At 42.6% G+C, this 27,059-nt stretch overlaps 1 protein-coding gene across 1 annotated transcript in view; it reads right to left on the bottom strand.

The window, feature by feature from the left end:
- The window catches only part of EBF2 (EBF transcription factor 2), a gene marked incomplete at its 5' end in the record, with an annotated part of 112,523 nt that overhangs the window by 14,232 nt on the left and 71,232 nt on the right, over positions 1-27,059 (bottom strand). The window contains 4 exons of the mRNA XM_082072743.1: positions 3,298-3,424; positions 3,965-4,095; positions 5,857-5,974; positions 13,794-13,875. Coding sequence (XP_081928869.1) covers positions 3,298-3,424; positions 3,965-4,095; positions 5,857-5,974; positions 13,794-13,875 — 458 coding nt within the window. The remainder of the gene's footprint in view (positions 1-3,297; positions 3,425-3,964; positions 4,096-5,856; positions 5,975-13,793; positions 13,876-27,059) is intronic.

Below are 27,059 nucleotides of genomic sequence, written 5' to 3'. Positions count from 1 at the left end.
GTGCAATGCCCGACCGTCTTAAAGATGTTAACAGAGAGAAAAAGGCACCAGTGGCCTTACAGGCTTGAATTCCAACTTTGTACTAGTGACAACCTTCACTCAAACCAACAGTAAAGAGATGCTTGGTGTTCACCCTACACAATAAAACACTTCCATGCTGCTGGCTACAGCAGCTCGCTTGCTGTAATTTTGCTAATCCTGGGTGTAGGAGGTACTCACAGCCTACTCCAAGGTGTACGCTGTGCTCTAGTTGGGAGGACGCTGCTAGAAGGGCTCATGTTGTATTTGCCGTGCTGGTAAGAGCTGTTCCGAACACCCCACCATGCCTCCTGTCGCCTGTGTCGTTCAGAGGCTGAAGCAGGGGCAGGAGCTGTTCTCCGTGATCTCTTTGTGCCCATCAGTTGTGTTCTGCCCAAGCAAACTCTCTCTTCCAGTTTGTAGAGCTCACTGCATGCTCATAAACGTCGTTTCCCACCTTCTCAAATCTACTTACAAGCTTTAGCAAACCAGACCCTCCTATCCGTGGCAGCTGGCACAGAGACTGATACAGCACGACCCGGGAGCCCAACATATCCTACAGATTATTTTATATTGCGTTGCTCTGACAAGTCAACCCCTGGAGGATTTCTGCTCAGCAAGGAAAATTATGTTCAAAATCTCCCTGATATACACATTTCCAGGTTAGCATCTCTCTGACAAAGTAAATGCAGAGCTGTGATCCAGCTGAAGATATGAAAGCCTACGAGACATATCCTCAGCTGGCGTAAATTGATGTAAGCATTATTAAAGTCAAGGGAACTATAATGCAACTACTTACAGTGGCAGAGTTTGAATTTGTGTAGTATTAAAGGCGGAATATGAGGCTCCTGCTAGATCAGGAGCAGAGAACAGATGTCTCAGTGTTCTAGGAGCAGCTGACTTTTCTTTAAGTAATTCAGAACATGGAGATGTATGTGTAACCTTTATTCTCACCAGATTAAGGTACAGACAGGGACTAAATGTTTAGTTGTGGTTGATTTAAAAATAGACTTCTTATCTCTTGCTTGAAGTCTAGAGATAACTACTAAAGTAGGTAAGTTGGTTCAGCAACTGCCAATGACATATAACAAGCCACTCTCTCGATTTTTGCTACACTCTGTCTTAATATTGAGGGCACAAGCAGCCCCCCACAATACTAAATAAGATCCTTGTTTATCTGTTCCATGTTTTACAAGGGTATTGGTGATTAAAATACGTTACTAGAGCCTGAGAGATCTGTCTCCCTATCTCCAGCTTCCCTGTATAGCCACGAGCAGGTGGTTTATCTCTCTCCACCGTACTGCGGCGATGTCTCGTATAAGATGGAAACACGTGTCGTTCTGTAACTGGTTGCCCATGTCGGATGCGGTGAGCACCCCGCCGAGGTCTGGTTTTATAGCAATAATTATTCTTGTTACACCTCTGAAGTACCTATAGGCAGCTACGCAGTATTTTTCATATGACTTGACCCTTCGTGCTTTTCATCTGAGGTTGTATCTCAGCACTTAATAATTATGAAGGACTTAATCTAACATGACCCTGATGGTTGTTGCTGCTGTTATTAGTTCTGACAGAACTACATCTTCCCGTGCTTTGAGTTTGCAGGATTTCACACTTTTCAGTCTCCCGGGCTTGATGTGAATGCCTCTGCATTTCTCAGGTTTTTGCCAAGTGCTGGCTGAAGGTAAAGGGGAGCTATTTAGAGGAGAAATTCTCATTTACTATATAATTGCAACTACATACAATTCAAGAGCGAAGTGGTCTTCTTTGTGTCTCCAAGCCTACTGCACTCTCTGATTTGTTTTCTATAAACTCGGTGACAGCTCAGAGGCATATATTGCAATAGAAGGTACTAAAAGTATCACAAAAATAATAAATTTCAATTATCATGAAAAAAAAAAAAACAGGTTTTCATTATGATGCACAGGACTACCTTACCAATAATCATAAAATCTATTAAACTTTCCTCTTCATTATTTGATACGATCGTCTGCTGCACTCTAGCCAACAAATAGCTGCATTTCTGTGGTGCTGCTGAGTGTATTTCACAGAGAGCTATGGACACACACATTCTGTGGACAGGGGCATTTAGACAACCTGCTTTCCTAAGGCTGTTTTCTGGTGGCTTCTCTGCTGGCTGAGAACGTGGCTGAGCTCTTCACCCTTTCTTTCAGTGCAGGGTTCATTCCGATCTCTCACCACTTTCCTTTTTCCCAAAAGTGCATCTGTGATGCTCCTGCCTTTCTGATCAAAACTGAGAGAAATTGGTCAAAAGGCTCAAAACTTGCTGGGGACGGTCTGAGGAAAACTTAGAGGTGCAATACGGCACAGCAGGGCCACGGGTTTCTGATGCCGCGGAAAGAAAAAAAAAATGCCACCATGTTATTTTCATAGCTTAGAAGTTGTTTTTATCACTCTTAGCACCAACAACCTGGGGAATTGATTACACAGGTGAGCCTCCACCTAATAGCTGTGTTTATCATTTTGCCTGCCATGGTGGGAGAACTGCAGGTTCCTGAACAGACAGATTGAAAAGTTGTCTGTTCTACCCTCGCTCTAACAGCTCGGTGTCTTCTGTGAAATGTTGTTTTGTAACATATGGCAGGAAGCACCCACTCGCCCCTCAGAACGCTAACAGATATCCCTATGCCAATAACAGCAGGAAAACAGGGATAGTATATTTAACTTTCTTCTGCTGGCTCCGACGTGCACTTCATGTCCTTTTTTGTGGAAGCTCTCTAATTAACATGGCAAAAAGCTGCGCTGCAGGAGGACTCATGTCCGCCCTAGATGGTACAAGTAAGTCTTGCACTTAAACCAGTTTTTACAATAAGAAGATGACTTTTCTTCATACAGGAATGCCCATTTCTATTACTCATCTCTGTATTGCTCCATCCCTAAACCTTTTCAGCACAGGTACCAAGAGCACATATCCATTTAGGGAAATGTAAAATAAATATGGTTATAAATAAAACATTTTCCAGTATGTAGAACAATGCTATCATATTCCTGTACGCTCATTGTACCTAGAGGCAGATCCATACCACAACAATCGGGAAAAAGTATTAAGGTGTAGGAACAGTCCCTCAACACCTCTGCACAACAGTCAAGTTACCTCCTCACATGTTCAAATGCCACAACTACCAGAGTGGCCTCCAAACAGCAGGAGGCTAAAGAAATAAATAAATACATTGATAAAGCTGAGAGTCGTCAATACTTATTACCAAAACAAAGAGGCTCTGAGCTTCAGCTCCTCCAGAGTAAATCACCATCACCTACCTGTGTAAATAAACCTGCCCGGTGCACCTTTGCAGAACTGTTTGGATTTGTACGATAATGTCACTTCTACCACTCCGGGAATGTGACGTGGAGGAGTCTGAACTCGAATGGCGTGAGGCGTGATAAGCTGGGAAATAATAAAAGGAGAGGCACGATTATCTCCACGTTATTCCCCCCGCATTCACTTTACACTCTCCAAACATGTTTAACGAGTAAATGCGTTGGTTATTCCTGAAGACACTATAGATCAGGCAAGTGATGCCTCTGGTCTAGTTTCTTGCCTCCAGGAGGGGAAGACCCATTTTAGGATAAATTTTAGTCAGGAAAATTGTGCTGGTTATGCCCATTGGTTATTTGCCAGCTTATTTCTGGACCCAGAGGGAATTCTTTCTCCTTCCCAAACTCTAACCCTTGCTTTATTTCTTTACTTCTACCTGTCTCCAGGTGCCTAGAATTTTCTGTTCTGGATATTACCGAGCCGTTGGCCTCAATAATACCACAGAGAAAGGAGTTCCACAGACTAAACGTGTTCCGTGAATTTCCTTCACACAGGTTTGCATGGCCTGTCTTACATGCCACCACTTTTGTACCATTGTTGGAATGGGAATTAACACTGTCCCCACCTCCACTTTCCTTAGAAGAGCTTCACGGAGGAATCTCTACCTACCTCGCTCCATACGAGCATGGTTCCAAACACAACTTGCAGCCCATCGAAGAAGTTGTCTCCAATAATGATCACCATCGCTCCCCCTGTAGTCCAGCCCTCGCTTGGGCTGATCGCTTTGATGCACGGTGTGGCTAAACAAGACAAAAAGGACAGCAGAGCATCACGTTATGGGCTTTTCCCCCCACGCAGCTTTGAGATTGTTCACAATGCTGTGTGGAAACCCTCGCAACCCATGGGTGCAAACAACTTCTGTGCACATGAAGGAGTCGTAAGTCATCCTGATGTGACCTGTAGCTTCACCTGTCCAGTCCTGGTGTTCCCGCACTTCACGGCCGGCGTGAATTGTGAATTCCCCAGAGCTGACAAAGACCTGGGACGAGTCCCCTCCGGCCACTCACCCATGAAGGCTGCTGCATCATCCCACCAAGCCCAATAAATAGATAAATAAATAAATAAAAAGCATGTTTTCTGCCTTGCTAGTGTTAATTACTTGCCTATTCATTACTGGCACTTAACATTGTGTCATTAAAGCCTATTAGGCCAACTGTAGTGGGTGTAAAAATGAAACGCCTAAATGATTGTGCAGAGGCTGTTAACTCCCCCCTCATTATCATACGATCAAACAAATCTAAACCCTGTGGAAAGAGGTAGATTAAGATTTATTAAGTTTATCAATAAGTAAAAAAGATACAAAATTTCAAAGGTTTCCTCCAATTCCTATCAGGAGACAATTTCTAATAATTTTCTTGATTTTATAGAGTACAATTTTTTTTTCCTCTCTTCCATATGTTCAAGGCCTCTGGACTATACATCCCATCAGGAACCCAATATGGTTTCCAGGCCATAACCAAAGTCAATCCATCACTCCATTCCCAATGTTGACAGGGTCAGAGGTGGAGGGGAACTTTGGCAGCGCTCCAAAAACACGAGACTCCTTTGAACAGCCAGTCAATCACATCCAATCAGTCAAGGAAAAACTGGATGGCTTCCTAGCCTAGGAATCCTGGGATTTTCCTTCTACCATTTCACTGCCCGCTGGGGGAGAATTAACACCACTCGGAATTCTTTACTGATTCAATCATTTTCTTCCAGTTCATTAATTCTTCTTTTAGGTTGATATAGGGCACGGTTAAGAAGTGGGGCAGCAAAACATTATAATGAAATAATATCCTTGCTTGTCTTTTCTACTAACATCAGCAGCTCTTCTCACTTTCACTAGCTGCAGGGGAGGGAAAAGGAGACGCAGATAGCATTTTCTAGCAATTTGGGGTACTGTTTGTGTGAGAGGTGGAATGCTGTGGTAATGAATGCACGGGAAGAGGGAAAGGAGGGGCCAACCGGTTTGAAGTTGAACAGATACAAGTATTTGTAATTGCTTTAATATAGTCCAAAACCCATCCCTGTAGATGGCCATGAGTCTCGCTTAGCCAAACAAACTAAAATCAATTAGTGTCACTTTCCTTCTGTGCATTGTTACGCTTCACGCGTAGTTTGTTTAAGGGAACTGGTGACACTTTTTCATACACATCTTGTGCTGTAACAGTTCTGTTTAACTAAGATGTCAGGTTGCCTAATTTGCCTGAAATCAAATCTATCCCATCTGAATGAGAGGCTGAAATGTAGATAATACTTCGTGTTTCTATTTTTTCATCTTTTCAGTACAAACTAATTAACAAATTGCGGAGGTGGTGGGGCAGCCAGTCTCTTAGATGTCAAGGGGATCAAATTTTGAGTACAGTAGACCCTGTTTTCCTGCCTCTTCCTTCTCCAAACCCCCTGAGGTTCTGTAGTTGCCCCTTAGCTCTTTCCCTCCTGAAAACAAACAGAAATTGAAGAATGGGTAATATGCTTTTGCATTGGTTTGCATACTGTTCTTCACACGAATCTCCTACCTTCTGAGGGGTCGAGTCTCCTTGCTCTCCGTCCATGCTTGGAGTTGTTGTGAACAAACATGTTGTCAGACACCGCCAGCACATGCCCATCCACATTCACTGTTGTCGATAGCACAACCTGGGTATTTAGAAAGAGAAGAAAAAGTAGGCAGGTAAACAATTTACTTTGAAATTCCACTTAAGTATCAATTATTCACTTTAGTTAAACCCCCGTTCTGCTTGCAAAATGGCATCACGTCCTGCAGGGTTTACTCCTGAATAAGAAGGGGAGAATATATTGTCAGCCTTCATTCTATGCGTTAATTCCATTTAACGTAGCATCCTAAGGGCCGTATAAAGTTCTTACTGGATAATGAACTATCTGCTGCAGTTGGCCCTAAGTGTAGTTTCCTAGATGTGCCGTGCAGGGCTGATGTCCGTGATCCCGAGCAGGAGGGCAGGCTGCAGAGCACCACGGGGACTCTGCATCTCATACAAACACGCAGATCCAGAGCCATCCAGCACCATGCACACGCAGATCTGCATCTGCTGGCAAAACGCAGCTCTCCATTACTGAAATGGAAACTCTAACTATGTGAAAGCGGTACCTCATATCACGTCTGGCTTTTGACATACGTGTGCTTAGTGCCTCTTGAAAATCATCTGAGCCTGAGGAGCCCAGATCAAGCAGCAGTTTTGAAACCTTCGCCTCCATGACTCATGTTGCTGGGCTCCAAGAGCATATGAATTCTTAGAGGAAGGAACTCTATAGGTTAATTAATCCCACTTAGTTTTCCCTTTACAATACAATATCCAAACCTGTAAGTCCTATAAATCCGGAAATATATTGTGCATTTAAACCACAAACTCTCAGGAAAAAAAAAAATGAGCAAACTGCTTTCTAACTACTGAAAGACGATGCATCTTATTGAAACTTTCAGGTTTCAACTATCAGTTGGTGTAAATTAGCTTAACTCCACTCAGCTACAGTAATTCACAGCTATGGAGAATCTGCCCCTGGACACGTTCATGGATTTTCACAGATACAGCTGTCCTAATAAGAGAATGCCAAGCTCCAATTGCTGATGAAACTATATTCAGCATATAGCAAGAAAACCTTGCCCTCCTACAGGATTATGCTAGCTTAAAGAATCCTTTCTTTCTTAAGACAAGTTTAATTCATTCCAAAAGGCTCTTGTCATACTGTACTCTTATACTTCTCAAGCATTCCTGTCACAAAATGTGTTGCTTTTGTGTGCCAACTGATTTCATCATTGCGCATTTGGGTGGAGTGCGACTCCTGTCCAAAGTGAACATTTCCCGCATGACATAGCTGAACCCACTCAGATGCACTTCATTATTTTCCGTTAAACAATGGAAATAAATTTTCATCTCTGGCTGGCCAGCGCGGAGCACACTATGGCAGCAGGGGAATAGACCTGAATTATTCCAGTGTCTGAAATATTTACGACAAGTGTTTAAATTGTAACCAAATGTAAATAAAAAGTATATCATATATATACAGTTACACTATATAATATATACATATCTGACCTCACATACACAAGGTACGTATGTGATAAACACACACCCACATGCTCTTCAATGAGATCTTTATAATAGACGCAGACTTCAAGTATACACGCGTTCCCTGTTTGAATAATCGGTGGGGTGTGTTGTGCTCAATACAAGAGCAACATTTCAGAAATTGTCGAGATCCTGTTCCTTGAGAAACAACAAGAACCAGCCCTGTGTTCAGGGGACAAGTGCTGAGCATCCTCTGCTCCCTGAGCCCGCAGGAATGGAAGATGCACTTCCAGCCCTCTCTCCAGGAGCAGCTCCATTCTTATTTACCTCTCCCATTCATCACAGGAGGGTCAGAGCCACTTGGCATTTCACAGGCTGGGACCGAGGGTAAATAAATACAGTGTTCTTGGGGACTGGACAAAATGCAAAGTTCAGATCTGGACCAGAACCTTCTCCAAGTCGTGAAGCTCATTTGCAGAAATCTCTAAGGTACTGTTGAAATTCAGCAGAGACCTTTGTCGTCTTTGCCACGACACTGCTGGCCAACTCATTAGCAATGGTGTGCACTAAGAACACGTGAGATTACAGACATGAAAACTACTGAACGTCCTCACTTTGCTCCAGTCATTCTGAACCTGATGGAGGTGACAATGGAATTGTTTTATACCAAAGACTAAACCCCAATGTTTTATGGATAAAAGGAAGAGGAATGCACATTCCACGATGGTCTCTAACTCCCAGGCCCTTCCCTTTCACAAGCCAACTGCTTTCCCCCAGTGAGTATGTCCTGGGTCAGGACGGGTGACCCTTTCCATCTGGAATCAATCAGTCAACTCCTGACAACTTCCTGAAACACCTCACTCCATTTCCTGCGCTCTCCCCCTTCTCTCCTTCCCCCTGCTTTGCTTCACTCTTCAAAACTGCAGGCCACAGCAGCTTAATGTTAGAGGGTCAGACACAGTTAGACTCCAAAACACTACACAAGAACACCTTTGACCTTCAAAAATCTTTACATCTTAGCTAAACAAATCAAGGTCAACGTTTCTTACCATTACCTTGTTAACCATTTCTATGCATTTTTGCCAATACCCTTCTGAACGTGTATTTATCAATAACACTTGTTCTCCTAACATCATAAAACAGTTTGGGCATCTTTTTTTTAACCTCTATTTCGTGCCAGTGAAAGGTGATGTGCAAACTTCCTTGGAGATTTAAGTTCTCAGATTTGTCCACAGCAGCGGCAAATTACTGACAAATTATTTTGGTGCGCTTTTCTTTTCCCGATCTGATGGCACTTCTTGTGTATGATAATTTGGCTTCTATGCTTATTCAGTTGATGATCTTTTCCCTAAAATCAGTAGTTAATGCAAAATGTAATCCTAAGGGAACGATCTGAGAACATCAAAATATGTCAGGTAGGCCGTGGGTTCTGTTAATTGTAGCTGAGGGCAAATTTCACACAGGCAGCATAAAGACTAATGATTTTGAGCCACCCAACAGCTGGATCGACCTGTCACCTCTGTCAAGTTTTAGAGGACAACAATCAAGCAAGAAATAGGTCAATGTGCTATTCCTTCATCCATCCGAGGGCAGGTTCCACCTCTAGAACAGTGAGGGACTTACAGGCCTCTAAGCAGAGGTTTTGGCAGCTCTTAAGATTCTCTCTGCTAATCTGCAAGGGTCTTGTTATTAGTTATGAAGCCACAGACATAAACCAACGATTCTCCAGCAGTACTGAAGAAATGCGTGTGTTGTAGCTGCACATTATGTTTTGTTTCCCAGGTGGGTTTCTGTAATGTAATCCCTGCACAAAAACCAGGCGGGTTCACCTTCCATGACATTCAGACAAACTGTCTTTAGCACGTTAGACTCGGGTTCTCCGAGCTGCTCTTTCCCTTCCCGGCACAGTTCAAGGTGTTGTATTTCTTTACAAACCTTTACCTGGGTACTACAACTTCCCCCCCCACTCTATATATTATATCAGTATTTCTATATTCTAAAGTATGGTTCTCTTCAAATCACATACATGCAAGTAAATCCACATCATCATCTATATAGAAGCCGTATCACTCATAGACACCTATTTAGACATATGGTACAAACATTCCAGGCATACAGGCATTTACTTACATGTAACACATCTCATCACCGTGTAAATGATCTCTCTCAAAAAATTCCTGTTACCATTCCAAGTGTGGAAAAAATTCTTTATGACATTGTACATCTGGAAACAATATTACATTCCTGATGCACTTTCCCTTATAACTCTCTAGTCACAGTACCATGTTATTTTAACTTTTCAAAAGAATAACTACTATGAGGATTTAAAAAATTAGTATCATTATTATTATTTTCCAGCTGGGTGGAAGAAAATATGTCAGGCCTCATCCTGCTGGCTTCACTCGGACAGGGCTCCGGAGCCATTGATGTCAATAGACATTTTGGTAGAGCGAGTAATACGGAAGTAGATGCTAGAATATAATGTTTGCTTCATAGTTGGATTAGGAATAAGATAAACAATATGAAAAACGCCAGCAGCCTCCCTCTGCTCAGAACTTCCATTGGATTTTTTGGGAAATCGTCTCTGAGATCCTGAGGAAACTGTAACTACCAGAAAAAAGCATGCAAGGAAAGATTTAATGGAATAGAACAAGGGTAAGTGTAGAGTCTTGCATCTGGGTAGGAACAACCCCAGGTTGTCTCCTACTCTGCAGACATTCCAACCCGCCCGGACACCTTCCTGTGTAACCTCATCTGGGTGTTCCTGCTCCATGGGGGGATTGCACTGGATGAGCTTTCCAGGGCCCTCCAACCCCTGACATTCTGGGATTCTGTGCACGTCGCCTTCATTTTGGGAAGGAGATAATTCCTGGTCACTGACACCTCATCTCCCGCTGTTACAGACAACCAAACCATGCAGCTACTTTTATAAAATTGTCTTCAACTATTTCAGGCCTTTGCCTTTGGTACTCCTCTTGTTTTATAGCCTGCCTGTCCTGATGGTCAGGGAATTTATGGTTTACTGCCTAAATTTATTCTTAGTCAGTTAATACTTAACGCTACCTTTACAATTATTATTCCCCATTCCAATCTACCTTAGGATATTTTTAGACTGCAGTCATGTCCCTTCTCAGTGCATATCACTGAAATATTTGAGCCAAGCATTTGTCCACTCCCCCATCACCTTAATGATCCATTCCTGCACCTGTTCCCATTTCAAGAAGAAATCAGTGGAGTACATTGGCACCAATGCATCCTTGTTTTTACTGGCAAAGTTTACCTGAGATGTGGGAGAATCTCATCTGTGCTTTGTTTTTGATAGACAACACACAACTCTGGCAACTCACTGTCACAATGGCTATTTGGTCTAAAGATCTGAACACATAAAGCTCCTTGAGTGTTTTTTCTTTTGCAGTTGTAGTCAGTCCTTCCCTTACTCATATAGACTCTAAAATAATGTCACCTTTATTCGATGGAGAAATCTGCCACCCAGTAACAGTTCTAGATTCTGCTGATACCAGTTGCATTTGCTTCACAACCTATACCCAGGACATTAATCTCCCATATTTACATTAGTCCATGTGGTATTCACCTCTTTAACAACAGTTCACCAATTTCTATCCACACCCAAAATCCTACCGTGGGGCTCTAGCACATTTTTTCATCACCAGCCTGAAAAGGATTTTGATTTAGACCAGTTATGTTTTATTCTTGCTACCCCTTTTCATTTCTTCCAGTCTACATTCCTAACTCACACTCTTACCCATTTTCCTTTCTCCTGAGCGACACGGATCCTTCAGAGCTGCACAGAGGCTGGCTGGGGGAATTCTCAGCCTGGTGCTGAACCCATCCAACCACTCTGAGCTCAGGCAGGAATCTCCCCAGGGACACACCTTGTTATTTTGCCTTTCTCTGTCTCCCTAGAGCACCCAGAGGGGGACACCTGCCAGGAAACACTTCATGTCACGATTTCTGCTGAAAACAGGGGGCAATTGCTGACCTTCCTCTTGTTGTTTCTAAAAAAGCACGTTGGTTCAGACACCCATTGTTAGTATCGATGTTCTGTTGCCTTGCACCGTTCTCTCGACCGCGGCCCTGTAGGATCTGTTTAATCAGCGTGTGAGTGGATGAAGCAAAATTCCCAGTCAACAGGAGTCTAATGCGTTAGCACCAAACCTCAGCTGAAGCATTTGAGCTGAAGTGCCTCATCTTAATGCCATGGAATTATTGTCCCCCCATTACACACCGGTCGTTACCGTTAAGTATCATTGGGCTTCAATCAAGTTCTCGAGAAGTCCTCATTAAATGGAGGGCATCATTTTTTTAAAAACATTCTGTTCCTGGGAGAATCATTCCCTGAGAATATAGCAATGACAGTAATGACAATACCTACGTAAACTCAGATTTGCAGACTAGCTGAACTCCAATAGTCAGCACTATGATTTTAACATGCTTTTTGTTTGAGCTTTCCACGACAACCTCGATTCAGAAATATTGTAATTGATCAATAATCAATATTTGCTTCAGTTAAATTCACAAGGACATATTACTCAATCTACATACACATTTGGGCAGCCATCAAGTAACCATGAAAAAACCCATTAGTTCTAGAAAGACTCTCTTTCCCTGCTTTAGCCACTGACAGACACTGAAGTAGTGAGTGATTCGCAATAAAATTATGTTATTACTGGGGGAAATAAACCAAATAAAATCATCATCACATATCCTTTAACTTCTGAGGTATAACACTGTTTTCAACAGAAGACAACCTTTGTATATGATTGTAAAAAAGAGATTTTCATTGTATCTGTGATGTTCTACTTAATATCATAGCAAATTTCCCATAGTTAATGTGATCACAAAGCAGCTGGTGTTGCTCTCCAAACTAAAGAATTATACTAAATAAAAAAAACCCTCTTCAGGCATCTGGAGCTGTATTAAATTTACAATGCAGTGTTAATGTAACCTTCAATCCCTTTTTCTCCCCACCTCCCTCTTCTTTTAAATAAGTGTGATGTAAGTGAAAGCGAACATTTAATTTAGTTTAATATATTGTAATTATAATTTTTAAAAATCCAAATCTTGTATGTAGAAGTGAGGCTGAGGCTCAGAGACTGGATCCCAACGCCCTGGAACTTTGGCTATCAACCAAACCCAGCCCAAACTGGGGTTTCACACCCATCTCTAATCAGAAGCATTAACTTGACGCTTTTCCAGCCATGAGTAACTGTTGTTACGGAAGAACCCAGTAAGATGCACCATAAAAATGAGGATCTTCATGTCTCCTGGAGAGCTGACAAACCCTGCTCCACTGAAAATGGATATATTTGGTTCTGCAGCAAACCAGAGGTACAAATAGGCTACAAAGAGGGTCATTGGGGGCAGTCAACATGGCTTCACCAAGGGGAAGTCGTGCTTGACCAACCTCATTGACTTCTATGAGGACATAACAAGATGGATGGGTGATGGCAGAGCGGTGGACGTGATCTACCTTGACTTGAGTCATTTGACACCGTCTCCCACAGCATCCTCACAGCTGAACTGAGGGAGTGTGGTCTGGATGAGCGGGTAGTGAGGTGACTGTGAACTGGCTGAAGGGAAGAAGCCAGACCCCAACTGTCAACTTGGATCCTTTCTCCAGACCCTCAATCCCACGAGGGTTAGTTTGGGCATCACCTTCCTCCTCCATTCTCCCAAATCCAGGCCATAAACAGCGTGAGTTTACACGGTTGGGAGGGCTGAGCTGCAGGTAAAACACTGATTTATTAAAGATAATTGCTTAAAAGCTTAGGGAATGAAAGATGGGAGCCTGGGCCTGCCTCTCTCCTCACCACGGCCACACTTCACCTCCTTCTGTGTTTTTCTGAGCTGGAATTCACAATCCATCAGCGCCAGCGCTGATGAAACCAGTGGCAGATTTCACTGCAAAGCAGCTGGGTCACCATCCCATGGGGCTTGTTTGCTTTGCTTAAAGTCTTAAAGTGACCAACGCTATTTTGGCTTCATTTTTTTTTAGAAAAAAGAAATGGCACGAGAGAGTTAAACGGCAAAAGAGATGGAAAGAGTGGAGGGAAATGAGGAGGCTGCTTGTGTACCACGTACAGAGATACTTTGAAAGATTGGGAGGCATCTGAGTATCACCAGCGCGATCCCCGCTGTGGGCAGCTGGATGTGCGAGAGCTTTGCCCGAGGGTGTCAAATCAAATATCCACTGCTGGTTGGTACAGAACATCACAACCCCTTGGGGATTCACAGTGGAAAAAAGACGGGAAAAAAGGAGGGGGGGAAAGGTTTAAACACAACAAATGGAAAAAAAACTTTAACAATATCTGATATGGCTTATCAGATACTGTCGTCATATTTATTATGAACAATGTAGGAGAGAGGAGAGGGGAAAAAGACAGCTTAATGCTGAGCCTTATAAGACTTACCTGGAACCGTCTCATATCTCTTGGGTTTCCTGCTGTTTTCAAACAATTCTGATTGCACTTGAGAAAAAATTTTAAGAAGAATCTGGAAAGAGAAAGAACATGTCACTCCTATTAAACAAAACACGGGTTGGTGCGTCCTATTTTAAAGCATATATCATAGTGATTTACACAATAGTGTATCAGTAGATCAGGACTGTAAGAACTTACTAAAATAGAAGCATAACAACACCAAACCCTAAAGAATGAAGTTAAAAATCAGGTAAAGTACAACCATGATGACTGTAAACACCAGATCCACTCCCATTTGCACCAGTTTCCTCCCTGTGTGTTTGACCACCCCATTTCAGTCCCTTTCTTTATCTCTTCCTTGCACACAAGCTCTTTTTGCTGTCCGAAGGGATTTTCCATGAACACAATATAGAAGGATAATATTGTAACAACTACAAAAACGGACTCTGAGGCAGATAAGCCTTGAAACTCCTTAGAACGTATTAAAACCCGCAGAAACAAATGCAGCTCCCGGAAGAAGCTGATGAGATTTCCTCATGACGATGGGTTTAGTTTAGAGAAAGAAACTACATGAAAACTACAGTTGTTTGCATGAAAACCAAAACAAGCCCGTCTCCAAAATTCAGACATTTTTGGCATCCCCCATCGCAAGTGAAAAGATTTTCTGCGATTCTTTTCATTTCCATTTGTCAGACAAAACGGGTTTCGCCGCAACAATTACAACTGAAAATAATTCCTCAGATGCTTTTGGATGGATTTAGAAGGAAAAAGACTTGGATAGAAGTAAAAATAAATAGTGGAAGGATTGATTTAGAATACAAAGAGCAATTTCTTTATTTATTTCACTTGCTGAGTGCTTTCCTTAAAAAAAAAACCCGCTTTTGCAGTAAGTTAAAGTCCCAGGTGAGTCGGGCCTATTTCCCTTTCTGTTACTATGACAACGATTTTTTACCGCAGTCCCTAAGTCCCTTCAGAACTCACACATTCATGCCTTGAATTAGAACTTTAAAGGAGAAAGATGTATATTTTCTGGGGTTTACCAACAACAACCGCCAAAATAGTCCTAACGCAAGACAATAAAGCAGAAAGCCGCTCTCCCTTGTTATTGCGACTTTCTTCGCAGCGCTTATATCGTGGTATTTCTCTTCCATCTGCCCCGAACGTATAAAAAAGCATAAAGTCAAAGGATCTGATCCATTCATATGTTGCTCGAACAAATAAAACCCTTCGAGAACCTCACGACAACAACTGAACCCGCAAAAAAGACCCAGATAATGTCATAAAAAAATCAGTCGTGAAACCCATCCTATTAAAATTAAAACGTTCTTTTTTTTTTCCTTAAATCACTCAGAAACATTTAAAACACACTGAAAATCCTTATTTTCTCTGCGTGTGCATTTTGCAGCCTGTTGTTATTTTATCCCCTTCGCCGGCTCATCGGGACGTGGGTGTCGGGTCCCAGGTCCTGTGCTGACCCCGATATTTGAATGATTCCATAAGCAAGATTTTATCTGAAGGAACGTTTTCCGAAGGAAAAAGAGCCGAGGATTCACAGGAGGATTTGAGGCAGAAACGTTACTCACAAACGCTCCTTTTTATCCTGCTCACACACATCAAAAAATATTTGCCGATACATAAAGTCCTTATGTTCCTATCTATGGAAGGAAAATCTACGGAATGTAACCAAGCTATATAAAGGAACCAAGGCAAGCAACTTTCACATGGAAATCAATGAGTTAACGGATTGTTTTGGAGGATAACTGCAAACAAAAATCCACAAGAAGTTATTAGTTTCAAGAAAAATAATCAAATTAATCAGGAAAATGTGCAAGTTCTTTTTTAATTGTTTTAAGTGCTTGCATCTCTGTTCGTCTAGATGGAAAAACGCTCCACGGAAAGTAAAGGATGAAGAAAACGAGAGCGAAGTCAGAGAACTCGCTGTGTCGGCTGAGCCGACGTTGGGAAGAGCTCGGACACCACGGTTCTGTATTTACACACACCCTGAAAGGCAGATGCTATAAGGTAAAAATTCTAAATGTACGCTTAACAGTATCCAAGACTGAACTCTGCAACATTGCACGGCAACGAGCTAAATGCATATTTGCTACTCAATGTCTCCAGAAAATTGGGGTTCAAAGCCCCAGCAAATGTAAATCAGCAGCGTCCGTGAAAATTAACTTGGATTTCAATTAGATCTGTGCTGATTCCATTGAAAATCCACAGAAAATAAAGCTCTCCTTCTCTCCGAGCTCTGTGCCTCCTACAAGACGCATTCTCATCGCTAACACTTTGCAATAAACAGCACTGAGCACACAAACGCTCGGGGCTGTCGGGTATTTCACCAACAGCAGTTCTGGGGGTCCCATCTGAGCAAACCTGAAGGTGCCCGACTTTCTGGAATTGCTGAAAATTGGGCACCTTTAAGATACCACAACTTGGGCAGCAGGAATTCCTCATCTCCCTTTGCTCTTGGGTTATAGGACTGGTGATATGTTCAGATGTATTGCCTGGGCTCAGACCTTTTTATCTTTCCTCTAGTTGAACCGCGTCTCCCTTTTTCTCCTCCAGTCAAATTTTAGCTGCAACTGGGCATCTGCATGAAGTATTCGGTAGGTCGTTATATATACTGATATATTTTCAGTGGTTGCATCTGGGAAAGGCATTAATATTTATTGCAGCGTTAGAACAAAAATGACTTGGGGGGAGCAAAGAGGAGGGAAGGTTTAGCACGAAATGAAGCTGATTTAGGGGTAACAGGAGAATTGCAGAAAGGCTTTATTAATTTTTTTAAATGAGAACCTTTAGCCAGTTTTTGGCCTTAACCTGCAGAGACATAAAAAAATAAAAGCCAGAATTTAAGAAAGTGGCTCATTTTCATGTTTCTTAGCAGGACCTTGTTCCTTCCTAAGGACGGCACTGGCTGTGGACTGAGCATCCAAGGGCGCTGGGGAAACCTAAAGACTTTTGAACGACTACCACCAACAACTCTGGCGTCGCTATGGAGAACCTGACTAACTTCATGCAGAGCCATAAGATTAATTAAGATATAACTATAATAGACTGATTTTTTTTTTTTGTATTGTCTCTCTCATATAATCAAACTTTCCACCTCGCACCTCTCAAGCTCTTTCCAAAGCCATCACTGCACCCGCTCTCACCTGGTCTATGTTACTACGTTCTGTACCTACCTGAGGCAACTGAAAAACATGGCTACAATCACAACGCATATTTGACACCTTTGAGAGTGTTTATCCTCCATCTCAGGTGATTAAGAAGAACCTTAATCAAATCCTCTTGGCATCAGATCTTTCTTGTGACTTCAACAGGACCAGACAGAAGCCCTAAAGAGCAGTCCTGCATGCAACAGAATCCATTCATGTTTTTTAAAGCCCTGCCACAAGACCTGGGACTGATTAGTCTCACCACATGGAACCACAGAAATAGATAATATGCTTTGTGCTTTTACAGCGCCATTCTATGGGACTTAAACTTCAATTAATTCTGCCTCACGAACCCTCTCTGCAGCCCTTGGTGGAACTCACCGGTTTACACCTGGAAAGTGGGAGGGAATCGCTCCCCATCCCATCGCTGGTCTCATATCTCCTGACTCTGGTTTGTACATCTTAACTAACCTCCCTCTCCACCTTTTGTGCTTTCTTAAAATACAGGTACAGAATTATGTATTACATTGGTTTTTATCTTGCGAGGAGCAAAAATATCCCTTGTAAAGCAAATACCGAGTTAATTCTGTCTTGTTTGGGTTACTGCAGAATTCGGATTCACGGTCAGCGTCATTTTTTGGCATGAGAACACATCTACTACGGTTATCAGCAGATCTTATGATGCTACAGTCTAACAGGAATACAAAGTGATGGTAGCATTCTGCTGAAATGATTCGAGTGCTCCCAAAAAGTCACAAAGTTAACAAAGAATACCCTTCGAGCTGTTATTATGAGTTTCTTTGCTCCAGTGAAACAATATTAAGATTAAATAGGCATCGTTACAGCAAGGGCCGCAGTCCAGCTCCAGCAAAGCTGAGATCAGGGTCTCGCATCCCCCCTTGATCCACCCGTGTGTGTCTTGGCATTGCAAACCCTGAGATAAGTGTGAGCAGTAACCCTACCCCACAACACAACCGAGGACAAGGGTTTACTGGAAACTTCTTCCTTTCAAAGGGACTATGTCTGATCTTGCACCATATTTCAAATCAATTAATTCCATTTATTTGATATCATCATCTTGATTTTAATGAATATCACAGTAGAAGGCTTCTTTATCATCTGAATATTTATGCCTGGAGTAATTTTGTTGTATTATGTCAGTGTGTGTTATGAGGGAGCTGATGAGAAGATTTCCTACTCTTTTGCAGCAGTTACAGCCAGTGTGGGATCAGGCGTTGCACAAAGGCATTCGGAATGAACCTCCACCTTATCCTGTGTGAGAAATGGGGGAGGTTATTACAATAATCCAGAGTATTTATATGATACTCCACAAACAGCAGCTAATTAATCTTCACAAAACTCCTGTGCATAAAGTGTGAACCCAGTTTAACGAATGTGAAAGCCAACAGATGTAGGTCAGGAGACTTTTTGGAGATTTACTGAGGGAGAAGGGAGCGGGAGCCGGATGATACGAGGTCCCAAGCCTGGGCCGGGAGGGGAGGAGTTGGCTGTTCATTTGTCACTGCTTTTTAATAGAAAGACTCCAGTTGCACCAAAAAATGTAGATGAATATCACGCTTGCAGCTACTTCTGCCTCCAACAAAGGCCGCATTTCCTGATGGGAAATGAAAAAATGCTTCTCTACCCTCTTGCCTTGATTCAAAATAATTCAAATCCTCATAAATGTCTATGATTCTTGTTTTTACGCTTCCACCGATGCTTTCTGCACATACGGCCCTCTACATTATCATTGCATCTTTCTCCTCATCTCACCCCTGTCTCTCCACCTCTAGGCACTGATCCTGACCCCTGTCTAGGGGAACTTTCTCCTTCTCTTCATGTCTTTCTTAGCTTTGAAATAGATACTTGCCAAGGTAAAGTCGGCTTCTGCAGAGGCCTAAGAGCGCGGGTCAGGGTGACCGCACTGATATCGGCAAAATTGTGATGGCAAAAGCCTTCAAGATGGGAGGCTTTCCTGTATTTGTACTTGTGTTATTAAATCAAGGTGGTTTGGACCAAAATCTACAGGACACACAGATCCTTTGCACCGAGGAAAGCCGAGGTCAAAAGTTTTTTGTTTAGGCCTATCTTTATTATTAAATTCATATTTAATTGATCAATAACAGCATGCTCATTCCAAGATACTCACAATGCGAAGCATATGAGGACACGCAGATCAGATAAGCCTAACAGAGAACAGGTGGAATTAGCACTTAAACAAAGGACAATTCCTCCTCAAATATCCCATCTCTGCAGCCTAGAACATATTTCTCTCTACCCTCTATCTAGTGGTTGGTTTTTCAGAGCTTAGTTTCCAAACTAATAGTAATTGAATGTAAACCTGCAACACATCATCCAAACCCAAAACATGTCAGTAAACTTGATATTTATATTCTGTACATTTTCCACCTTCTGTACAATTTTCATCTCCGAAGTAGATTCTGTTCCAGGCACACGGATCCAAAACTGCAATTCACACTCATTTGGTAAATGCTTATTCTGTCTTGCAAAGTGATCCCATTTTCAAGAAACAAGGGCTGGGGGAGCGCTCTGCCGGTTATAGAGCCGCTCATTTCTCGGCGCTGAATGCAGTTATTTGGCATGGCCACATTTGCTAGGAAAAAAAACTCTCCAAGGAAAACCTCCTTGTTTGTGCAAACCCGACACCATTAATGAAAATAATAATTGAACTCTATGGGTTCGAATTGAAAATGAAACACAACACTAACAGCGTGTTTGTAATTGCAATTGTTCTCCAAAAAGTCTTGGGAGGACCCTTTGCAATCTGAGCAGTTTCCTTTTCCTTTGGGTTTTTCTCCTTCCTCCCACACCAAAACTTTCCAGTAAGTTACAAGACAATGGCTAAAAGCTTATTTATACTGTAAGATCCATATTATTCATGCCATTTGGCACAGGACCAAATGCCATAGCATAATCAAAAGTCAATAGGCAGGGAGGTAATAGAGTAGAGGATTGGGCTGACGGGCTGTTGAAAGGGACGTTCAGATAATATTCCCTGGTTTATTACAGTATCTATGGGCTCCAACTGTGCTAAGCATTGCAGTGTCACGTTGTGAAATTGTTATTGGAGAAAAGATACACAAAGGACAGGAGGAAAGAAAGGCTTTTGTACTCGTTTCACTGAGGGGGGAGTCAAGGCACCTAGAAATGAAGTGACTTACCCACAGCACAGATCAAGCTGCTCTCCCAGCCAAGAACCACCCGCCGCCCCTGCAAGCCCTGTTTGTGATTCGACTGGTTCTTTTTAATAGTGACAAAAGTTTCATAAAGCTCATTACCTCGGACCGTAACACCCAGCAGGATTTTGAAAACACAGCCAAATCCTTCTCCGTGACACCTACGGCAGCTCAGCAGCGCACACGCGTTTGGTGCCAGCCGATGTTCTGCAGTCCTGGTGCATCTGTTCATTCTTCAGTATTGTTTGGTACTTATAGCCCTCCAGAGGTGCAAACTTAACTCAGGTTCTAATCTGAGAACCCTATGGACCCCAGAAAAGACTTACATAGGTGTTAAATGAGCACAAAATCTGATGCATGCTCAATTTTTTTTTGCCATACCCAGAAAAACCTCTAAGACCTTTATCTTCCGACTCTTCCATTCTCTTACCCCATAGCTCTCCACAACCCCTCTGTCTATTGAGCCACGCTAGGCTGAGCAGTGAACACCAATTACACCAATCGCTTTTTTGCTGCTGATGGGTCCGCTGGTTTTTACTATTTCTGCCAGATGGCAGAGGCCAGCACATAAAACTCTACCCTGCAGTTAATGCACAACTTGGTAATAACTTTGCGGTGACTCCAAGAGAGCAGAAAGTTGCACCGACGCGAACGTTAGAGACGGAACCAAGGTTAGACACCCATTTTACACCTGCCAGAGCGGATATCGCTCAGCTGAAAGCTCTCACTCATTCACGACGGCAAGAGCATCACCGCTCCCTAAACTGGTTTTGTGCAGAATAAACATCCAGCCATTTGCTAAAGAGGCAAATTCACAACCCAGCAGCTCGGGCCCCTTTCCCGAGGTCTGTTCAGTTGGTAGATTCACACCTATTGTACTTGTGGGTCTAGTCACAGATGACCTTGAATCTGAACATGGGTGTAACATTATATTCCTATGACAGATTTATGGATTGGCAGATAGGGGTGCGTTCAGAGCATTCCTTCCCGAAGACAGGACAGCATCCAATGTTTGTTAGCATCATTAAACTAAAACTGACTTTTCACCTGCTCCCATACCATATGCAGCTGCAAATTTTTAAATTAAACTATGAAGCCATGCATAAATTTACATATATTACAGACTAGCCTCTCCATTTAACATGCAAATGTACTCCAATGTTTCAGAACACCTTCTGTCGCTAATTAATTTGCTGAATTATAATTAGACTAATCCTGCATAATTAATAAGCACAGATTTTTTTTTTTTAATTTCTAAGCAGCTTGATGAGATCATTCACTTCCTTCTATAAACTGCTAAGTAACTGTTAAAAAAAATCTGGAAAGAACATATGTGAAAAGGTATGTTTGATGTCGCATACAAATTTAAACTAGCGGGCAAGCTTCAAGAAAGTCAAGATTAATATAGGTACGTGGCTGAAGCAAAGACATCACTGGTGCGTTATTTTCAGGGGCAAGGACCAAGGTTTTCTGTGTCTATTTTATTCCTTTTGCTTTTACCCGTCGGACTTTCCGAGATCATAGACCCGAGACAGACCAGGATTACAGAGCCGTGTGTGGCGTTCGGAGATGTTCTGATATTAACACACCGCTGTATATCAAACCGCTCGCCCTCCGCATGCTGTGTGTGGATAAGCTCCTTTGATGGTATTTGGAATTGTTTTCATTTCAGCTGCCAAAACCAACGGAGATCATTCTAGTGAAACAATTAAGTGCTATTAGCACTGGATTCATTCTCTAATGATTCAAATGAAGGGTCTTGCTTTAATGTTGAAGAGCTGGGATTCAGAGGAGCGCACATGCCTGTGTGTTTTCTAAACCACGCGGCGTTCCAGGCCCTGAACTGGGGACCCCACTTGTGCTGCACAAACAAGCCCTGAGCACAAACCAGCCGAGTCCTCACATCTCCCCCACCAATTTAATCTTACAGGGAAAGAGCACCCAAAAGTATCACAGGGTGTTTCACAATATGAATGTATTATATTTATTAACATACACACACATTGTCTACAATCCCATTTGCTGATTACTGTGTTTATTTATATACTTTCTGATGTGAGTGTCTGTTGCTAATATCCTTGTTTAGCCTTCACATCAATCCTTCTCAAATGCAGCGCTCACCAGCATTTTTGGGTGTTTGGTTCAATTGTGAACAGGCAAAATGTGGAACTCCTGATTCAACCCAAACAAAGGAAGCAAGACAGAAATTAATTCCTATAGTAGGAGATTGCTGAAGCCTTCAAGCATGGTTTGTCTACTACATACGATATACATAAAATCCTTAGCAGCAACAAAAATGAGCAACAAAATGAGAAATCTCTACAGAAAACATCTTTCTGTCTCATACGTCTCCATTTCTTACCTTCTCACACCCTGGATAGGCAGATAGAAAAGATGTAATGAGTTTAAAAAAATACCGGATTTTGGTCTGCATTTTTCACTTCTTATTTTTGACTGCATCTCATTTTAAACCATGGATGAACTGGCCCAAAGATATATAGGTCACACGGCTGAGGCAGAAATAGAATCCGTATCTCCAGAGCCACGGTGCCGGGTACGCGAGCAAGTCACCGCAACTCTGTAAAGCTATTCTGGTTTTGTCAGAATAAGATATCTTGCAGCCACAAGGGCCCAGTGCTGGCTCATGGTCACCCTGCTGTCCCCAGGACCCCCAGGTCCCTTTCCCCTACGCTGCTCTCTAATAGGTCATTCCCCAACTTACACTGGACCCTGGGGTTGTTCCTGCCCAGATTCAAGACTCTACACTTGCCCTTGTTCTATTTCATTCAATGTTTCCCTGCCCAGCTCTCCAGCCTGTCCAGGTCTCTGATGGCAGCACAGCTTCCAGTGTCAGCCACTCCTCCCAGCTTGGTGTCATCAGCAAACTTGCTGACAGTCACTCTGTTCCCTCGTCCAAATCATTGATGAACATATTGAATAATATTCATGCTCCATCTTGTACGTATGAGGAATATGAAAATTCCTTTTGTGCAGTAAATAAATTAATACGTTTAAAGTGATTCCACCTTTCACTGCAAACGTTTCACTCATCTCTGCTTACCATCCTCCAAATTTAATTAACCTTTTCAGTACCCTTTGATGTAGCACATTTGTGCCAGAGGCCAACAAGGCAGCAGCATTTTGGGGTAGGAGCTCCCATTAGATGAGAGAATGCCAGTGTGAACCCTGTTAATTGGCAATGGGTGAGCCTGGAACGTAAGAGCGGTTTCATTTGACGAACAGCCCACAGCTGATGTGCCTTTCCAGAACCTCAATATGGGGCTGCAGTGATGGGGCAGGGGGGCAAATCCACTTCTCTTGAGCATCTCTGTGGGATGATGTTCAAAGTGACTCAACTCTGCCTGTTTTGACTCCTCAGTTATTTCGGGGCAAACGTCTTACCCTAAGAAGATACAGAGATTCTGAAGATACACAGCAAGATAAGCTCAGCTCCAGTAGACTCAGTCTAAGACCCTTTGGAAATCACACTAAGTCACGTCCCCAGAAGATTCACGTATCCAGAACCCAACAGGTCCAAACGCCAACATGCATTCACAATTCAAACCCACGGCCATACATCCACACCCCTCACAACAGCTTAAAGTGCAGGTTTCATGCAAGAAGAGCCATTTGGTGCAACTGCTCACAGCGTCACGTCGCAACGTTCAAAAAAAGCCGGGGTTTTCATGAAATACATCATGAGAGCCACGTTCCTTTGAAGCGTCTTAGACCAGGCACCCAGAAATCAAGATGAGGTAAATTCAAACACTTGGGCAATCAGTTTGCTACAAACTCATGGCTGCAGCAAGTTATTTTGCCTCTGGCAAATACTTTATGCTACAGGAGAAATTGCTTCTCTTCCCTCCATCCCTCCCTCTCTCACACACACCCCAAGTTCACTGTGCAGCGATGTTAACAGGAGAGGAAAATTGCTTCCTGACCTTTCCAGTGATCAATTTACACCCTGAAGCATGAGATTGGTTTCATTTGAGTGTGTATATGTAATACCTATTCCCACATCACTTTAGACAATGCAAAATTTGCCATTCACTTGAATGGGTGCACATGTTCAGGTCTGGTTTTAGCAGCAACCTCCCTTCGAGACACCAAGACTTGGTAAGGGAGCTTCTCCTTCAGCACAGCAATGGGTGGAGGTCGTGGGTTTAATTTCCCCCTTGATGCCTACAGCATGTCTACGTGTATATTCATAAAGCTGTTCCAGAGCTGCGGAGCCGTGCCCTCTGCCCAGAGCAAAGCACATTCCCGGGGCTTCTGTGAGGATCCGAAGTGAACACTTTGCAATTTCAGCTCCTGACCTTCCACCTACCGAAAGCCAACGAGGTCTGTGAGATGTATCACACGCAAAAAGCAGATATCTGATTGCTGGGCCTCTTTACAGGGCAGATCCAGACCTGGCTTTGGACTACGTGGCCTTGAGGGGAATTGCCCCCTTGGGGACAGTCTGAGCCCAGGTCTTGATTGACCAGACTTTCCATTCCCCTCCAGCTCCTGACTGCACAGCCCAGGTCAGTGCTGAACGCTCAGCAGCGCCCCGAGCCCGGCAGAGTGGGCATTCGCACTCCGGGTTCATCATGCTTGATTTTAATCTCATTAAGGTAAGAGTTCTGCAACACTCTGCTTTAGGACTAGACTGATGAGCCTCTGTGAGCGTTCCAGATGTTTCCAAACATGGCAACTAGGGTCTGTATTCTTCATTCACTTCAAATTCTACAGATTTTTCCCTGATTTGGGGAGATCATGGAGACAGATTCAACTTGGTGCTTCAGTAGCTACCACCAACGCCAGAGGTGAGGCTGTTTCAGGTGTGTTGAGGGATACAACCCCCATGCGTGCTGACTTTGAAGGACTTCTCAGGGAGGAAATCCAACCCATTTTATCTCTTGGATGTACAACATAGTTTTATGCATCCATATTACATGTTTTATGTACTCCAATTGCAGACATACGCACATCCATGCAGAGCATAGACTTTAAGCCAACAGTTGGCTTATTGATTGGAAAACATTCGTGCTTTGATGCTTTAAATAACAAGGTATCGTTCCACATGCATCATCACAACGTGCTCTCTACTGAAAAAGGTCTCTTGGCAGTTCCCACCTTGAGCCCTTCCTGCCACGTCCCTGGTGCACAGAGAGGCTGATGTGTACAGTGAATTCTGAATTTCTCAAGTCCTACTGCAGTCAGAATTTCTGGAGAAAAGTTTGAGTGTGCATGCAACATTTGCCGAATGTTTTCTTCCTTTATTTAATCCAGATGTTTGCATTTTAAATAATTGAAAAGCTGCTATGGTAAATAGACATCAAGGAAGGCTAATGGGAGTAGCACTGTCATTAGAGAGAACTTGTACGATGAGACATTAGACTAAGGAATCAGTCCCCACAATGTCATGACGGGTTAAGGGAATAAAGACACGGAGCTTGTTGAAAACCATTACACATCAACGCAAGACCATCCGTGACACTCCAGGAGAGCAGGGCTCAACACCAGCTGCACAGAACTTGGAATGAAAAGATGTTGTGAGCTTTTCCATTACAAAAAGCTTATATTTCTTTTTATGGTTTGATTTAGTTGCACCCAAAATTAAAACATTTCTCCACTTTGTAGGCCACTTGAATAAGCTCATTGAACAGTAAAGAGTTACGCTCCCAAATGAAATACAGGAGTTGCTGCATAACTTTATTGGAAGTACCGTTGTTTTGATTTAAGATGTTGAGACAGTTTGGGACCGCAGTTACCTGGGCTCTGCCCAAAGCACTGTGCATCTGCAGGCTGACTCCTCATCCTCATTTATGGCTCTGTTGTCAAACTCTTGTTACATTTTGATTTTGACTTTCTAAGAACCAACCTTAACCTCACTGAAGTCAGCTTAAGTGCAAGTAAGATTATAACGCACGTTTGCAGTAGCTTTGTTAAACTGATTTTTAAAAATAAATTCTTCAATTAGACTGCTGTAACTGAGCATGGCGACCAGTCTCACAATCACTGGACTTTCTAGTATTTCCTGCAGTTATTTTCTGTGAAACTTTTTAAATACTTGCATATCTCAGCTTTGTAATCCAACACAGAAGTTGCTACAGTTCTAATGATCTGAACCAGGTAGAGATTTGCTACTGGATATTCCCTCCCTACTCCATGGCACAACTGTGTTTGCCAGTAATATGCAAAAAGGATTTACTGGCTCCACATCATGATGTAATCCCTTGTAAAGGCTCCTCTGGAGCTGTTAAGAAGTATCTACCGAAATATCTATGGAACAGCTACTTTACAGGAGTTATGGTCCACTGGGCCCCAAATCCATCTTTTATAAAGCAGCAGGAGAGAAGAAAGTGCTCCAGGAAAGACCAGAACATTTCCAAAGATATTTTTCTCTACCAAGAAAATTAAGTCTGCAAAGTTTCTTCAAGCATAAATGTAAAACTGCCTCTGATAACTGTTCTGACTTGGTTGCCACTGTGACCATCAGCATTTGCTTCGTAAAGGACATCGTTGTTCTAATAAAACAATTACAGTAACATTCTTACAGCCCAAAATTAAGGTTAATACAAAAATTTAGGGCTAAGTAGCTTTACATAGTTCACAGACACCAATTTCAGCAAAATGTGCTTTCCTGGGGACGCAGCAGAAAAACGTTGCGACTCTTTCTAGCAGATCAAGGTTGACTAGAGAGATCAGCTCAAGATTGCACATCTTAATATAGATGCTCAAAAATGTGCCAGAGCTTTGAAGCTCTCGGGGTTTAAACCTACTAATAACACTCATAAGGAATCATCAAACCAAGAAATGTCAAGGCAGAAAATCTGATCTCTGCCAGGACACTGGGAGATTTTTTTAGAAGATTAATGGGTTTTGCTAATAACAGATCCCTCCCTTCTCTGTTC

Source organism: Streptopelia decaocto, assembly GCF_964273445.1.
Source record: "Streptopelia decaocto genome assembly, chromosome: 25".
Lineage (NCBI taxonomy): Eukaryota > Metazoa > Chordata > Aves > Columbiformes > Columbidae > Streptopelia > Streptopelia decaocto.
The sequence above is the reverse complement of the archived record's forward strand: the minus strand, read 5'-3'. Positions and strand labels throughout refer to the sequence as shown.